The sequence below is a fragment of the Amblyraja radiata genome, chromosome 28 (assembly GCF_010909765.2).
Source record: "Amblyraja radiata isolate CabotCenter1 chromosome 28, sAmbRad1.1.pri, whole genome shotgun sequence".
Taxonomy (NCBI): Eukaryota; Metazoa; Chordata; class Chondrichthyes; order Rajiformes; family Rajidae; genus Amblyraja; species Amblyraja radiata.
In genome coordinates, this window is record NC_045983.1 from 2,899,238 (window position 1) to 2,917,200 (window position 17,963).

The 17,963-nt window shown below is 44.7% G+C and overlaps 1 protein-coding gene across 1 annotated transcript in view; it reads left to right on the forward strand.

The window, feature by feature from the left end:
- pigl (phosphatidylinositol glycan anchor biosynthesis class L) overlaps window positions 1-17,537 on the forward strand; it is a 49,960-nt gene extending 32,423 nt beyond the window's left edge. The window contains exons 4-7 of the mRNA XM_033045587.1: window positions 1,020-1,087; window positions 8,493-8,524; window positions 13,546-13,679; window positions 16,819-17,537. Of these exons, the coding sequence (XP_032901478.1) occupies window positions 1,020-1,087; window positions 8,493-8,524; window positions 13,546-13,679; window positions 16,819-16,923 (339 nt within the window). The 3' untranslated portion in view covers window positions 16,924-17,537. The remainder of the gene's footprint in view (window positions 1-1,019; window positions 1,088-8,492; window positions 8,525-13,545; window positions 13,680-16,818) is intronic.
- The last annotated feature ends 426 nt before the right edge of the window (window positions 17,538-17,963 follow it).

The following is a 17,963-nucleotide window of genomic DNA, read 5'->3' on the forward strand; positions in this document are numbered from 1 at the left end:
CTATGCTGGCTTCAACCAAAGATAGACACAAAAAGCTGTAGATACTCAGCGGGACAGGCAGCATCTCTGGAGAGAAGGAATGGGTGACGTTGCGGGTCGAGACCCTTCGTCAGAGATGGGTCTCAAACCGAAACGCCACCCATTCCTTCTCTCCAGAGATGCTGCCTGTTCCGCTGAGTAACTACAGCTTTTTGTGTCTATCTTTGGTTGAAACCAGCATAGCAGTTCCTTCCTACACACAAGGTCAGTTTTTGTGTCATCTCCCATACTGACCTTCCTGTCCTGGGCCTCTTCCACTGTCAGAGTGAGGCCACACACAAACTTGAGGAACAGAAGCTCATATTTTGCTAGGGTACCTTAAAACCCAGCGGTATGAGCAATGAATTCTCCAATTTCAGGTAACTTTTACATATACCTCTCTCGCCCTCCTCTTCATCTTCATCCACTCCCACGCTCCCCCTTCCTCCATTAAAAGTTGGTTAGCTAGTTCCACAGTTCACATGATGTATCCCTCTCGGGATACCACCCCCAGCCAACAATCGACCTATCAGAAAACCACCTTGCCTGAGGTCATCTGTTGCCAGCCCCGATTTGTCCTGTTTTATTTTTCTTACTTCCATTTCCCCCTCCTCCCTACCCCCACTACAATCAGTCTGAAGAAAGGTCCTGACCCAAAACGTCACCTATCCATGTTTTTCAAAGATGTTGCCTGAACTGCTGAGTTACTCCAACATTTTGTGTGTATCTTTGGAATTTTAAGGGGTCTCAATCTTAATCAATAAAGTGGATAGAAAGCAACTGCAGATCCTGGTTTATATCAAAGATAGACACAAAATGCTTGAGTAACTCAACGGGCAAGGCAGCATTTCTGGAGAAAAAGGATGGTGATGTTTTGGGTTGCGACCCTTCTTCTGACGGAAGATGCTGCCCACCCCGCTGAGTTACTCCAGCACTTTGTGTCTATTTTCAACAAACTTGGTGTCAGACTGTGATGTGTGTTATGCTTTATCCTCTTGCAGGTAATGACGTTTGATAAAAATGGAGTGAGTGGTCATGCCAACCATGCTGCTGTTTACTATGCTGTCAGGTAAGTCATTCTTCCTTAGCCGTTCCTCCCCTCTCAGATCACGCATTTGATTCATAAACTCTTAACTGTGAGATAATTAGAGAGAAATGATAATACTGACAGTCAAATACATTTGAAAGATGAAGGACCAATTCCAGTTATCACCTGTGTGACTGCAACAGTCAACAATAATAGGCATCAGCTGAGAAAGACAGAGTAGCAATAACTGTGTAGCCAATCAGTCCCGTCAATCTATAGCAGGAAGAAGGCCAACAGGTCAGTGCCAGCATGTCAGACTTGTCCATGGTAAAACTGCTCAACGCTATGTTGTATTATTCTGTCCAAGTGTTACTTTAATTAGAGGCACAAGGAACTGCAGATGCTGGAATTAAATTACTTTTAGTTGGAAAGTAAAGGGAATGTGCCATAATAGTTGAGAGGAGCCACTCTGCATTTTGCCCCTCCAACTGCTAAAAACAACCAGTAACTTTCAATTTTTGCCTAAATTTTGAAGCAAACAGCATTTCCCTTTGAACCCCTATGGCTTTTGGTGTCATATTGAGAGTTATGAATCTTATAGAGGCTGTGTGACAGAAGGCCATTCAGTCCATCAGTCTATGCAGATGTCTATGCTCCATTCAAGCCACCTACTACCCTTCCTTACCTCGATCTATCCACATAAGGAACAAACAAAACAGTCTGAAGAAGGGTCTCGACCCAAAACATCGCCCATTCCTTCTCTCCAGAGATGCTGCCTGTCCCACTGAGTTACTCCAGCATTTTGTGCCTATCTTCAGAGAAAACAGTGACTCGCCCCTCCCTTGTATGCGTCAGCGCCTCCTCTTAATGGCATCTACACCATTTGCTTCACCCATTCCCTTTCCACATTCTTGCCACTCTTAAAAATCAAGCTAAAGATATTTGATAGTGATTCCAGTATTTCTTGGTTGCAATGTCATATAATCAACATAATCGAGGTCCATTTTCACACCAGTCATTCACTCTTGCAACCTGTCCTGTCGGGCAGAAGATACAAAAGCTTGAAAGCACGTACCAACAGTTTCAGGAACAGCTTCTTCACCAACTGTTTATCAGACAACTGAATAATACTCCCATAAACAAAGGCTGTAGCCCCAATTTTCCAACCTACCTTATTGTGGAACTTGCACTTTTAAAAAATCTGCACTTTCTCTGTGACTAGCACGTATAATGCTGTAACACTAAATTTCACACTGGTATTTTTCTCTCTGCACTATCTGTGTACCTATGTGTGGCTTGATTGCACTTGTGTATAGTATTTTATGATTTGACTGGATAGCATGCAAACAAAATGTTTCACTGTACCTTGGTATATGTGACAAAAATAAATAACACAGTACAATATATTCTTAGCCCTAGTTATGTTTTTAGCCACTGGTGGAAACAATTTCTCTACATACATTTCATCAAAACCTTTCTATTTTAATTGACTTCTTGAGGTAATCTGTCATTCTTTTTAAACTGAATATGTTCATCCTTTCCTGACGGTCTGACAAAGGGTCTCGACCCGAAACGTCACCTATTCCTTCGCTCCATAGATGCATCCTCACCCGCTGAGTTTCTCCAGCATTTTTGTTTACCTTCGATTTTTCCAGCATCAGCAGTTCTTTCTTAAAAATAATCCTTTCCTGACAAGTATAGTCTCATTTATATAGTGGCCAAGGCAATGAGTATAAGAGTTATGACATCATGTTATAACATGTTGGTTGGTTGGAACATCATAACATGTTTCCTGCATCCTCTCAATTGCTTACCCATGATGCATTATGGTTACCAGAACTGTACACAATACTCCCAAGTGTGGTTTAACCAAGGCCTACATAGAAACATAGAAAATATGTGCAGGAGGAGGCTATTCGGCCCATCGAGCCAGCACCGCCATTCATTGTGATCATGGCCAATCGTCCCCAATCAATAACCCGTGCCTGCCTTCTCCCCATATCCCTTGATTCCACTAGCCCCAGATTTAGTCCGTATGAAATCAGATTTAGAAACAGCTTCCCACTTTTCAATTATATACTCTAGAGATAAATCCTAATGCTTGATTTTTGATCTTTGTGTCCCTTGCCAAACTGTGGTGAAACTTTCAGTGGTGCAGTGCAAGGTTCCTTCATTCCGACAGCCAACTAAACTCCAGGAAATAGCCTTTAAGAAGGAACTGCTGGAAAATCGAAGGTACACAAAAATGCTGGAGAAACTCAGCGGGTGCAGCAGCATCTATGGAGCGAAGGAAATAGGCAACGTTTCGGGCCGAAACCCTCAGGTTTTGTCCCGAAACGTTGCCTATATCCTTCGCTCCATAGATGCTGCTGCACCCGCTGAGTTTCTCCAGCATTTTTGTGTACCTTCCAGGAAATAGCCACTGCACTATTCTCCTGAACAAAGTGGACTTCCTCACCTTTACTTAAATTGAATCTCGTGACAATTATCTGTCTATTCTACAATTTTTCGAATATCCTAGAACATAAGAAACAAAGGTAGGAGTGGAACAATGAGCGTGTTACCCCTGCTCTGCTATTCAATGAGATGGTGCTGATACAGTCTTGGCCTCGACACCATTCTTCCCAAACATCTTAACTCAATTGTACTCCTCTTGTAATCTGTTGCCATTTCCTCAGCATTCATTTGTCAATTTAAAAAGTGTGTTCTTGTAGAACATAGAATAGTGCAGCACGTGAATAGGCCCTATGGCCCACAATTTTTGTGCCGAACATGATGCGAAGACCATCACTTATGTACCTGCACAAAACCCAAATCCCTCCATTCCATGCACATCCATGTGTCTATTCAAAAGTCTCTTAAATGTCACCAATGTATTTGCTACAACCACGGCAGCGTATTCCAGGCATTTACCACTCTGTATAAAAGAAATCATGTCCCGCACATCTTTAAAAACTTGCCCCTCTCACCTTAAAGCTATGCCCTCGAGTGTTCGATTTTTTCATCCTGTGAGAAAGATTCTGGTTGTCAATTCTTGATTCTAAAGTTTAAATTATTCATGTACATCATGTGCAAGTGGAATATAGCCCATTCCAGATATTAGCTATTCTGTGTGAAACATTTACCCCTCAGATCCCCTTGTAAATCTCCGCTCTCTCTCACCTTAAACCTATGCCCTCTAATTTTAAACACCTCTACCATTGAAAACAAACACTAACTATCTACCGTATCAATGCCTCTCATTATTTAGTATACCTTGTTGCCTAACCAACATGTTATAACATGATGTCCTAACTCTTATACTCATTGCCTTGGCCACTGTAGTCAGCTGTGCCATAGGCTGTCCTGACCACCCCGTCTATCTGTGTCACCATTTTCAAGTCAGGTTTGTTGTAGTCTGGGCAAGTACGGTGTGGTACAGGTACAATGAAAATCTTGCTTGCAGCAGCATCTCAGGCACATAGACAATGCACAAAAACATCAATTATGTTTAAGTTACACTTACATACTACAGGAAAGTGAAAAGGAAAAGATTGCAAAATCTTTCCTGTAACTCAGCGGGACAGGCAGCATCTCTGGAGAGAAGGAATGGGTGACGTTGCGGGTCTGAAGAAGGGTCTCGACCAGAAATGTCACCCATTCCTTCTCTCCAGAGATGCTGCCTGGCCCACTGAGTTACTCCAGCATTTTGTGTCTACCTTCGATTTAAACCAGCATCTGCAGTTCTTTCCTACACAGGATGAAGCTAATGCTGCATTCATCATCCAGTACACCTGTGTCCCCATCTTCATTGCACCTCTCAGTCTCTGTTCTGCAACACGCCACCTAGCCCAACCAATTGCTGTGCACGTCCAGTTTTGCGTTACCAATGCAACACAGCAATAAAGAAGGCAAACGCGATGCTAGCATTTATTTCAAGGGGTGCTGGAGTACAAAAACAGGGATGTAATGCTGAGGCTCTATAAGGCGCTGGTCAGGCCGCATTTTGATTATTGTGAGAATATTTTTGGGCAGCATATCTGAGGAAGGATGTGCTGGCCCTGGAGAAGGTCCAGAGGAGGTTTACAAGAAATGATCCCAGGATTGAGTGGGTTATCTTATGATGAGCATTTGACGGCACTGGGCCTGTAGTCGCTGGAGTTTTGAAGAATGACCGGGGGACCTCATTGAAACGTACCGAATAGTGAAAGGTTTGGATAGAATGGATGTGGAGAGGATGTTTCCACTAGTGGGGGAGTTTAGGACTAGAGGTCATAGCCTCAGAATTAAAGGACGCTCCTTTAGGAAGTAGATGAGCAGGAATAGATTTAGTCAGAGGTGAATCTGTGGAATTCTTTGCACGAAAGGCTGTGGAAGCCAAGTCAATGGATAATTTTAAAGCAGAGATAGATAGATTCTTGATTAGTATGGGTGTCAGGGGTTATGGGGAGAAGGCAGGAGAATGGGGGTGAGGAGGGAGAGATAGATCAGCCATGATTGAATGTCAGAGTTGATGGACCAAATGGCCTAATTCTCTTCCTATTAATGACTTTATGAACATCTCACATTCATCTGACATAAATCATGATTGATTTAAGGGGATCAATTAAAATACTTTGAGGGAAGTAGAGAGAATTCAGGGAATTTTAGGCTAGTTAGCCTCACGTCAGTGGTAGGGAAACGACTGGAGAGGATTCTTCGGGATAGGATATACTTCCATTTGGAAGAGTATAGATTAATTACAAGTTCACAAGTTATACGAATAGTATTAGGCCATTCGGCCCATCGAGTCTACTCCGGCATTCAATTCAACCTTCCAGACCAGCCTATTGCGTGGTGCCTTGTCAAAAGTCTTTCTAAAATCCATGTAGACCATGTTTGCTGCACTCCCCTTAATCTTCTTCTTCAAAAATGTTCTATCTAATTGATGAGGCACAAATTTACAACTTATAGGATGTAGAATGAGGCCATTCGGCCCATGGAGTCTACTCAGCCATTCTATCATGGCTGATCTCTGCCTCCTAATCCCATTTTCCCGCCCTCCACATAACCCTTGACACCCGTTCTAACCAAGAATTTGCCTATCTCTGCCTTATAAATATCCACTGAGCCTCCACAGCCTTCTGTGGCAATGAGTTCCACAGATTAACTATCCTCTGACTAAACAAGTTCCTCCTCACCTCCTTTCTAAAAGAGCGCTCTTTAATTCTGAGGCTATGACCTCTGGTCCTAGACTCTCCTACCAGTAGAAACATCCTCACCACATCCACTCTATCTCTGCCTTTCATTACTCTGTAAGTTTCAATGTAGTCTGGTTGCCCCATTACAGATGCACCACAGAAAACATCTTTCACAAATGCATCTTAGCTTGGTATGGAAACTCCTCTGCCCAAGAACATAAGAAAATGTAGAGAGTTGTGAACGCTGCTCATTCCATGACAGAAACGAGCGCCCCCCCACCCCCTCCCCCATTACTCCATCTATACTTCCACTGCCTTAGGAAAACATAATTAAGGACCACTCAAACATTGGTTATTCTCTCTTCTTCCCTCTCCTGTTGGGTAGATGATACAAAAGCTTGAAAGCATGTACCACTAGATTCAAGAACAGCTTCTTCCCTGCTTTGAATTCCGATTCAACCTCATTTCAGGCCCTCGCACTTTTTAAAATCTGCACCTTTTCTATAGATGTAACATTTTAGTGCACTCTTGTTTTTTTTGTTTTTTTGCACAACCTGATCTTTTATGATATGATTTGAGGACAAAATCAGGGGCAGCACAGTGGTGGAGCGGTAGAATTGTCACCTCAGACCCAGGTTCGATTCTGACTATGGGTGCCGTCTGTACGGAGTTTGTATGCTCCCACACACCAAAGGTGTACAGCTTTGTAGGCTAATTGGCCTTTGGTACAATTGTAAATTGTCCCTAGTGTGTAGGATAGTGCTAATGTAAGGCGGTGATTGTCGGTCGATGTAGACTCGATGGGCTAAAGGGCCTGTTTCTGCGCTGTATCTCTAATGTCTAAAGATTTGCCTAGACAGCACAAAAGGGGTTTTCACTGTATCTCAGTACATATGACAACAATAAACCAATACCAATGTAGGAAAGATGTGGAGGGTTTGGAGAGGGTGCAGACAATGTTTACTATGATTCTGCCTGAATTGGAGTGGTAGTAGCTGTAAGGAAAGGTTAGACAAGCTAGGAGACACAAGAGAGTGCAGATGCTGGAAGCTTGAGCAAGACATAATGTCAGGCAGCGTCTATGGAAGGAATGGACAGACATTGTTTACTTTGTGGATATCCTGCAACTGAGTTCTTCAAGCACTTTGGGTTTTTTTGGAAAAGTTTTGATTGTTTTCTCTGAAGCTTCGAAGGTTGAGGGGGAGACCTGATAGAAATATATAAAATTATGAGAGGCATAAATTGTGTAGGCAGAACTTTTCCCTGGGTGGAATGTCAAATACTTGGGGGCATAGCTTTGAGGTGAGAGGGGCAAAGTTAAAGGAGGGGCAAGGTTTTTACACAGCGAGTGTGAGTGCTTGGAACGCGATGTCGGGGGGTGGTGGTGGAGGCACATACAATGGAGGCATTTAAGAGGCTTTTGGATAGGCACATGGATATACATAAAATGGAGGGATATGGAGCACAAACGATTAGGCATGATGTTCGGGATTGTATACCAATGGGCCTGTTCCTTTGCTGTACTGTTTTATGTTTAAATTTCATTTGCATTCCTCAGCCCATTAGCTCAGCTGATTAAAGTCCTTTTGTAATCTTTTATTACCTTCTTCACTGTCCACTCTGCCACTGATTTTAATATCATCCGCAAATTTACTAAACCGTGCCTCATACAACGTAATACAAATGATTTATGATCAACGGTGGGCCTACCCTGTGACACCCACTCATTATAGGTCAGAAATCTGAAAAACAACCCCCTACACCACCTTCTGTCATGCACTTCGCCAATCTGGTTGCCCCATTACAGATGCACCACAGAAAACATCTTTCACAAATGCATCTTAGCTTGGTATGGAAACTGTTCTGCCCAAGAACATAAGAAAATATAGAGAGTTGTGAACGCTGCTCAGTCCATAATGCAAACTAGCTACCTCGCACTGGGTCACATGTGATATAACCGCCCAGACCAGACAAACAGACCGGACTTGTCAAAGTCCATGTGGACATTGTCAACCACACCACCTTCAGCAATCTTCTTGGCCAACTCTTCAGAAATTTGTTGGTCACGTTTTCGTATGCACAAAGTCACGCTGACTATCCCTAAATCGGTCCTTACCATTCCAAATGCAGATAGGTATGTCCCTCAAGTTTTGTTGTGGTGTGGTCTGATGGATAAGCAGTACAAGGAAGGGAGCATTTGTTTCATGGAACTCGTACGCAAATGAATGACCAACTATTCTATTTCTGGGCTGTAAAATTCTAATTGCATTGTGTCTACATGTTCACAGGAAACTTTGGTCAGAAAGGAAACTGCCCAATGGTAAGAATTTTTGGCTTGTACATCTAAAAATGTGGCACATTAGTAAACCTCTGCTGATAACCCTTGGTAACCTCGTCATTCTTGGACATTTGCCATTGAAGCTGTAATTCAGTTAGTAATCAGCGATCTATTTTTTCCTGAGGACTTAATACCAAATCGGATGATTTGAATTCTAAATAGTTTGTTCAACATAACAGGATTCAGAGGTCAAATATAACATATCCGAGCCAATCCACGATGCACTTGACTTTATAACCTGAGCCCAACTGCAAAAATCCCTGCATCAGCACTGCATTGGTGCAGTCACTCTAATACAGGGCATTGGATTGGGGTAGTTTATTTAGTGTTTATTTATACTTGCAGCTTTGTTGAGCCACCTGGACCTCATCTTGAGCCTACTTATCTTAGAATCTTTTATCCTAGGAAATAAAAACTGAGTGTTAGAACATAGAAAGGTTCAGCACACAAACAGGCCCTTCAACCCAAATTTATGTAGCAAACATGCCAAGTTAAACTAACCAAATTTGCTTACACATCCATATCCCTCCATATTCATGTGCCTATCTAAAAGCCTCTTAAAAACTCCATCATTGTATCTGCCTCCACCACCATCACTGACAATGTGTTCCAGGTATGCACCATCCTCAGTGGTTCTTAACCTTTTTGGCACCAGCACACGCATACTCGAACAAAACACTGTGTGTGGTATGTACCTTTGTTAGGTTCCTAAACATGGGCTCAACAAATTGATATGTTATTTGTGTTCCCTTCATGACTCACGGCAAAGCCCTAAACGACCCCCAGGTTAAGAACCACTGGACCAACATGCTATGCCCATCTCCTTTAAACATTCAACTTACATTGCCACTTTCATGGAGTTATGGACTTTGGGCCCCAAGATCCCGCTCTGCATCAATGGAGTTATGGACTTTGGGCCCCAAGATCCCGCTCTGCATCAATGCTGCTAAAGGTCATGCCATTCATTGCATATTTTCCCGGTACATTAGACCTCCCAAAATTCAACACCATACACTTGATTGGATTAAACTCCATCTGCCATTTCTCCACCCATTTTTGTAGCTGATCTATATTCTACTGTATATTTGAGTATACAAAGATTTGTTTATGAAGGGAAGTAAGAATCCAGGGAATTCTAGGCAACTGACCCTCCGTCAGTGGTAGGGAAACTATTGGAGAGGATTCTTCGGGGTAGGATATACTCCCATTTGGAAGAGAATGGGCTAATTGGGGACAGTCAGCATGTGTTGGTAAGTGGCCGGTTGTATCCAACTAATTTGATCAAGTTTTTTGAGGAGGTGACAAAGGTGATCAATGAGTAGAGGGCAGTGGATGTTGTCTACATGGATTTTAGTAAGGCATTTGATAAATCCCACCAAGGTAGGCTGATCCGGAAGATGCATGGGATTAACGGCGACTTGGTCGTATGGATTTAGAAATGGTTTACTGATTGAAAACCCTCTGGGGTTGTAGTGGAAGGAAAATGTTCAGGCTGGAGGTCTGTGACCAGTGGAGTTCCGCAGGAATTTGTGCTGGGACCACTGCTGTTTGCGTTCGTGATATATACAAATTACTTGAGCCTAAACGTAGACGGGTTGTGAATTTGCAGAGGACACCAAGATTGCTGAGTGCGCAGACTGTGAGAAAGGCTGTCAACGTAGACATCGGGATATAGATCAGCTAAAGAAATATGGGGAAATGGCAGATGAAGTTTAATCAATCAATATCAATCAATATTTATTACATGTCATTTGAACCTCAGTGAGGCTCAAACGAAACTCCACAGCCATACAAACAAAGACAATTTCCTACAGACATACACACAATTCAATTTACAAAAACATCCATCACAGTGAACCCACTGTGATGGAAGGCAAAGACTTTTCTCTCCCCTGTTCTCCATTTCTCTCCCGATGTCCAAGCCCCAGGCGGGCAATGATAAGTCCCACGGCCATTTTAGGCCGCGCGGGACGATGTACGGCCCCGCTCCCAGTCTAAATGTCACAAAGTTGGAGCCCCCGGCGGGCGCTGGAATGTCCCATGGCCATGAAGCCGCGCCGGGCGATGTACGATCCCGCTTCGGGTCGTTCCAACCCCGCGACAAGGGCTGGAGAAGTTTCGTTGCGAGAGCTCCGGAAAGCGGTCTCTCCACCCGCGAGCTCCCGATGTCCTGACAGTCCACCGGACCTGCGGCTGAAGCTGGAGCCTCCGAGCTACGTGGTCGGGCCGCAGCAGCGAGTCACCACCGCTCCCCACGCTCCGATGCCGGCCAGCCCCACGATGGTGAGTAGTCCGCAGCTCCGCAGGCTCCGTGACTGGAGCCTCCAGGTCGTTCAGGCTGGAGGCCGCTCCCCGGTGCTAGGCCCCAACGACAACGGAGACCCGACAGGAAAAAGGTCGGGTCTCCCGTACAGGGAAGAGATTTTTACAAAGTTTCCCCCTTTCCCCCCCCCCCCCCCCCCCCGCCCCCCACATATACACAGTTAAAAACACTATTAAAAACACAAACAACTACATTTAACTAGACAAAAAATTAAAAAAAAGACAGACAGGTTGTAGGGGCCACTGCAACAGTGAGTCGCGCCACCAATAATCCGAGCAAGTGTAGTTGTTACACTTCGGGAGGTCGAATGTAAGGGGAATTAATGACAAGGCCCTCAGCAGCTTTGATGAGCATAGGGATCTTGGAGTCCATATCCATATATCTCTGAAAGTGGCAACACAAGTAGATGGGTGGTAAAGAAGGCATAGAGTGTGCTTGCTTTCATTGGTCGGGGGAATTAAGTGTAAGAGTCAAAGTCATGATGCATCTTTACAGGACTTTGGTTAGGCTGCATTTGCAGAATTGAATGATGCTCTGGTCACCCCATTACAGGAAGGATGTGGAGGATCTGGAAAGGGTACAGAAAAGGTTTACCAGAAAGATGCTGGATTACTGAGGTATTAGTTACAATGAGAAGTTGAACAGACTTGGATTGTTTTATCTGGAATGCTGGAAGTTGCAGGGAAAGCTGACAGAAATATATAAAATGATGAGAGGTATGGATAGGGTAGAGAGTCAGAACCCTTTTCCCAGGATGGAAACTTGCTATCATTGGCCTTCGTCAGTCAGAGTATTAAACATAGAAGTTAGGAGGTCATGTTGCAGTTGTATAGGACGTTGGTGAGACCTCATTTAGAGTATTGTGTTTAGTTCTGGGCACCATGTTATAGAAAAGATATTGTAAAGCTTGGAAGGGTTCAGAGAAGATTTACAAGGATGTTGCCAGGACTAGAGGGTCTGAGCTATAGGGAGAGGTTGAGTAGGCTGGGTCTCTATTCCTTGGAGTGCAGGAGCATGAGGGGTGATCTCATAGAGGTGTATAAGAACTTGAGAGGAATAGGTCGGGTAGATGCAGAGTCTCCTGCTCAGAGAAGGGGAATTGAGGACCAGAGGACATAGGTTCAAAGTGAAGGGGAAAAGATTTAATAAGAATCTGAAGGGTGACTTTTTCACACAAAGGGTGGTGGGTGTATGGAACAAGCTGCCAGAGGAGGTAGTTGAGGCTGGGATTATCCCAACGTTTAAGAAACAGTTAGTTGGGTACATGGATAGGACAGGTTTGGGGGGATATGGACCAAACGCAGGCAAGTGGGACTAATGTAGCTGGAACATGTTGGCTGGTGTGGGCAAGTTGGGCCGAAGTGCCTGTATGCACACTGTATCACTCTATGACTCTATGATAAGAATAGTAAGTGGAGATAGATGTGAAAAGTTGCAGATTAGAAATCAGAGCGAGGAAAATAATGGGGTTGGGGAAGAGGGGGGGGGGGGGGGGATATAGGTGAGGGTCCTGTCTTGTCCTTGTCTGAGTGCTGCTCAGTCTCCTCACCATACCCCAGGTTCACCAAAGCTCGGGTTCACCAAAGCTCAGGATCACCGAAGCCCATACTTTGACCACCAGCAGTACTTACACCCCAAAGCAACTCTTCTCAAAATGGCTGCTCTGACACTGCTCATGCTGATTGCTGCTTTAAAGTGACTGTCAGTTAAGTTTTAGGTCAACAAAAATGCTGGAGAAACTCAGTGGGTGAGGCAGCATCTATGGAGCGAAGGAAATAGGCGACGTTTTGGGTCGAGACCCTTCTTCAGACTGATGAGAGGGTGGGGGGGGGGCGGGAAGAAGAAAGGAAGATGCGGAGACAGTGGGCTGAGGGAGAGCTGGTAAGGGGAGGAGAATGCAGGGACTACCTAAAATTGGAGAAGTCAATGTTCATACTGCTGGGGTGTAAACTGCCCAAGTGAAATATGAGATGCTGCTCCTCCAATTTACGGTGGGCCTCACTCTGGCCATGGAGGAAGCCCAGGACAAAAAGGTCAGATTCGGAATGGGAGGGGGAGTTGAAGTGCTGAGCCACCGGGAGATCAGGTTGGTTATTGCGAATCGCGCAGAGGTGTTGGGCGAAGCGATCATCAGGCCTACGTTTGGTCTTACCGATGTAGAGCAACTGACATCTAGAGCAGCGGATGTAATAGATGAGGTTGGAGGAGGTGCAGGTGAACCTCTGCCGCACTTGGAAAGACTGTTTGGGTCCTTGAATGGAGTCAAGGGGGGAGGTGACAAGTGTAGCATTTCAATTAAGTTCTATTTACTCTTTGACCACTTAATGGTCAATCAATATTGTATGATTACTGTGTCTTAAATGCTCCCCCAATTAAACTGATTCGCATAAACTGGGTCCAGCAATGCCTCCATCTTGGCATGGACACTGATGGAAAAACATTGTCCGACCTCTGAATTCTTCCTGGTTTTCCCATAATGTCACTCTATTTTTGGATTGCTATGATCACCCATTATTTAAACTGGTTTGATTTTACGCCTCTCTATAATTTCCTGAAAAGTTACTATTCCACCAAAGATGTTCTGGGCTTTAGTGGAGAATGTCCAGTTAGCGGAGTCTCTAACGAAGTAGTATAATCATCGGGGCATGCATTCATTGATGATATTTCTGTTCTTTTCCAGACTGCCAGGCTCTTGTACTTGAATCTACAAATGTTCTCCGGAAGTATATCTCCATCTTGGATCTTCCAATTAGCTGGCTGAGGCCCCACCACGTAATGTATATATTGCAAAATCAGGAGTATCAACAGGCCAAGGTAAATAGAAACAAGGGCATACCTTGCTTTACTAACTACTTCTTGTTGAGTATTTACAAAGAGGAACATATTCAAATCTACAACGCTTACTAACAGGTGTAGAACACAAGGTGCTGGAGGCAGCATCTCTGGAGGACACGGATAGGTAACGTTTTGGGTCAGCACCATTCTTCAGCTCACAAACGGGTTCTGTTATTAGACTAGGTGTTAAAAGCACCAACATTTTTTACTCGCAATATCGCATGTGGTGGGTAATGGAGGATGTCCAGGGGAGATTCCATACATATTCTGACATTGGATTCCCTCAGGAAACCTCATTCACAATCAGACTTTTGCACTGAATGGACTAAAATAGACTAAAACCCCTCAGATTTTCTGAAAAAGATGTGTTTTACTCACACAGAATAGCACAGTGGGGAAGAACATTGCTATTTTAATCACCTCCTGCAATTCTACAATGTGATTGCTAGTCTGGGAAATATTGATGAGATATTGCAGAACTGAATGCCAAAGGAAGGTGCACAGAAATTCTTGACTTGCTGTTGTGTTCCTTTACACTACACTTGCCAACTGAAGCCCATGCTCTGATATTCCATTCTGCAGGACACCCAAGAAGGGTTCCAGCACAGTAGAATTTTCTCCGCAAACCATGCCAATCCAGAGACCACACATAATGTGGAGAGGAAGGAGAGCTACAGGGAAGTTTAGAGGGATGTGGGTCAAACACAGGCAGGTGGGATTAGTGTAGATGGGGCATCTTGGTCACACATGGGCATGTTGGACCAAAACGCCAGTTTATGTGCAGTATGACTCTAAAACACTGTTCCACTTCTTCCCCATCAGAAGTTGTTAGAAGTCAGTCTTCCCTTCATCCAATGCCTCTCAGCTCCAGCCGAGAGCAGCTCTGCACACTGATTGTAATAGGTGCCCCCAGCCTTCAGATCAGCCTAGTGGTGTCCCTGAGCTGGGAGTGCAAGTTGGGGCAGTATAGAGTGGAGTTTTATTCTGTAGCCTACTCGTCTGCTGGGAGTGTGTGACCTGAGAATTTGGAGGAAGCTTTCAACTGTGTCTTGCAAGTTTTTTGTTCCAGAAGTCTAATATGTTTATGATTTCAAAGCACATGAGAGGTTGTGCTACTATTTGCCCTCATTGAGAGAAGGTGTGCATGAGGTGTTAGCACCAGACTGGTGCACAGAGCCAGCTGTTCAGTTTAGTTTATTGTCACATGTACCAAGGTACAGTGAAAAGCTTTTGTTGTGTGCTATCCAGTCAGTAAGACAATACATGATTATAATTGATTGATAGAATTTATTTGCCACACAACCAGGGTCGGTGGAATTTGGGTTGTCAGCAGCGATACAATAATAAAGAACACACAACCACAATAAAAATGTAACACAAACATCCATCACAGCATTCATCACTGTGGTGGAAGGCACAAAATTTGGCCAGTCCTCCTCCATTTCCCCCCGTGGACAAGACCAGAGTCCAGAGACAGTCCAGGATCGGCTCTTCCTCCCGGAGACCGTGGCTTTAAGTTGGTGTAGGCCGGCGGTCTAGATTTATAGTCTCCGCCGCAGCCAGAAGCACCGTAGACTGCAGGGCCGGCGGTCGAAGCTCCCCTCCAGGGGTGATGTTAAGTTCACGTTTGGCCGCCGGCAGTGGTGGCTTCTTCTTCCCCCCCCGGGTCCCCCACGAGGGATCCCGGGCTGTAGACGCCGCACCAGCTGGAACTCTGCAGACCGTGACTTCAGGCTGCCGGCTGCCCCGGGCCAGCGAAAAGGAGCGCTCCCCTCCAGCGAGCCCCAGCGAGGGCTCACCCGCTCCATGACGAGAGTCCACGCTGCGCCCGCCGCTGAAGCCCCGAGCGCGTCTCGGGGAAAGGCCGCGCCGATCCTTGATGTTAGGCCACGGGGGAGGCGACCTGGAAAAAGTCGCCTCTCCATGGAGGAGGCGACCGAAGCGGTTTCCCCCTTACCCCCCCACACCACCCCCCACACAAAACACACCGAGAAACATCAAAAACACACTTTAAAACATACTAAAAAAAATTTAAAAGTTGAAAAAAACTAACGCGCTGCTGACATGGCTGCTGCCAGAGCAGCGCGCCCTACATCATCGAGTCATTCGAGTCATTTACAGTATATAGGTACATGAGACGGGAACTACGTTTAGTGCAATGTAAAGCCAGCAAAGTTTGATCAAGGATAGTCCGAAGGTCGCCAATGAGGTAGATAATAGTTCAGCACTGCTCTCTGGTTGTGGCAGGATGATTCAGTTGCCTGATAGCAGCTGGGAAGAAACTGTCGCTGAAACTGGAGGTGTGCCTTTTTACACTTTTGCCTGATGGGAGAGGGGAGAAGAGGGAGTGGCCAGGGTGTGATTTGTCCTTGATTATGCTGCTGGCCTTGCCGAGGCAGCGTGAGGTATAAATGGAGTCAATAGAAGGGAGGAGGTTGGTTTGTGTGATGGTCTGGGCTGCGTCCACAATTCGCTGCAATTTCTTGCGGTCTTGGATGGAGCTGTTCCCAAACCAAGCTGTGATGCATCCTGTTAAAATGCTTCCTATGGTGCATCTGTAGAAGTTGGTGAGAATTGTCGGGGACATGCCGAACTTCCTCAGCCTTCTAAGGAGGTAGAGGCGTTGGTGAGCTTTCTTGGTCATTGCTTCAATACGGGTGGTCCAGAAGAAGTCGTAGGTGATATTGACTCCTAGGAATTTGAAGTTTTCAACAATCTCCACTATAGCACCGTCAATGCAAACTGGGGTATGTGAACCGCTTCACTTCCTGAAGTCCATCACTATCTCCTTTGTCTTGCTGACATTGAGAGAGAGGTCGTTGTCTCGACACCAGGACAAGAGGTGTTCCTGGTTTCTCAGCAATGGTTATACCCCACTCTGCTGTAGATGGCACAGTTGATACTATGATGTCATTTCCCATGCAGCAAACCTTCCTGCCCTGTCCTGGGAGCGTGTGATGGGCTAGTGCAAAGGGAGCTGGACTCTCAACCTGCCAACAACATTGCCTTGCCTCATTTTCCCTAAGAAAGTGGTAGTCAGCTTGTTGGTTTTGAATAGCAGCAGTTTAATGCTGATACCAAGTTGCATAACTATTGCTTTTGTTTCTACTTTCTGCAGGCAGCAATGTACTGTCATCAGAGCCAGCTGCTGTGGTTCCGGCACCTCTACCTGTACCTCTCTCGTTACATGGTTATAAACACTTTCCACCTACTGTCTGACTGAGGATCCATTCATTCTTCCAACTGCAGACATCGCATTTTCAAGGATAACATTTTCTCAAAATCTGGTTAAAGAAATTGTTAAAATATACAAATAACCTTTTGATGGAATTACGTAAAAAATAGAAGATGACAACAGAGAATTGAGCAGCAACATCTGCAGTTGTGTTCTTCATTCTGCACGGTGGCGCAGCGGTAGAGTTGCTGCCTTGTGGCGCCAGAGACCCGGGTTCAATACTGACTACGGGTGCTGTCTGTACGGAGTTTGTATGTTTTCCCCGTGACCGCGTGGGTTTTCTCCGAGTGTTCCCACACTCGAAAGGCATACATGTTTGTAGGTAAATTGGCTTTTTTTTAATATATATTATTGGAAGCAATTGTACAAAAGGCGTGACAATTTTACAGCTCTGGCACAGCTCCAATTTTAACATTTTTCACACAGAACATTAAATTAAAAAGAGAAGAAAGAGAAAAAGGAAAGAAAGAAGAAAAAAGAGGAGATATATCTGTCGACCCACCCATGCGCCCGCTCACCCAGCCCTACAATCAGTTTCGAATTTGTGTTCAACCATTATGTTGCTCAAGAAATTCAATAAAAGGAGACCATATTTTTAAAAATTGTTCTGGTTTATCATTCAAGACAAACCTAATTCTCTCTAGATGTAGTGTATCCGTCATTTCTGTAATCCACATCTGCACTGAAGGGACTGATGTCTTTTTCCAGAATTTAAGTATGTTTTTTTGCTGATATTAGACCATAATCGAGAAAGCGTCGTTGAGAGACTGTTAGATTGCTACATGCCTCTGATATTCGCAGTATTATCAGTTTTGGGTCTGGCTCTAATGGAGCTTTCAGTGTTTTGGAGGTGACGCTGAATACTTCCATCCAAAAACTTATATTTTTGTACACAGTACAAAACTGTGGGTTAAGGTGGCTTCTTGAGACTGACATTTATCGCAAAGAGGGGAAACACTGGGGAAAATCTTGCTCAATTTGGTCTTTGAGTAGTATAGCCTGTGCAGCACTTTGAACCGTATCAGGCA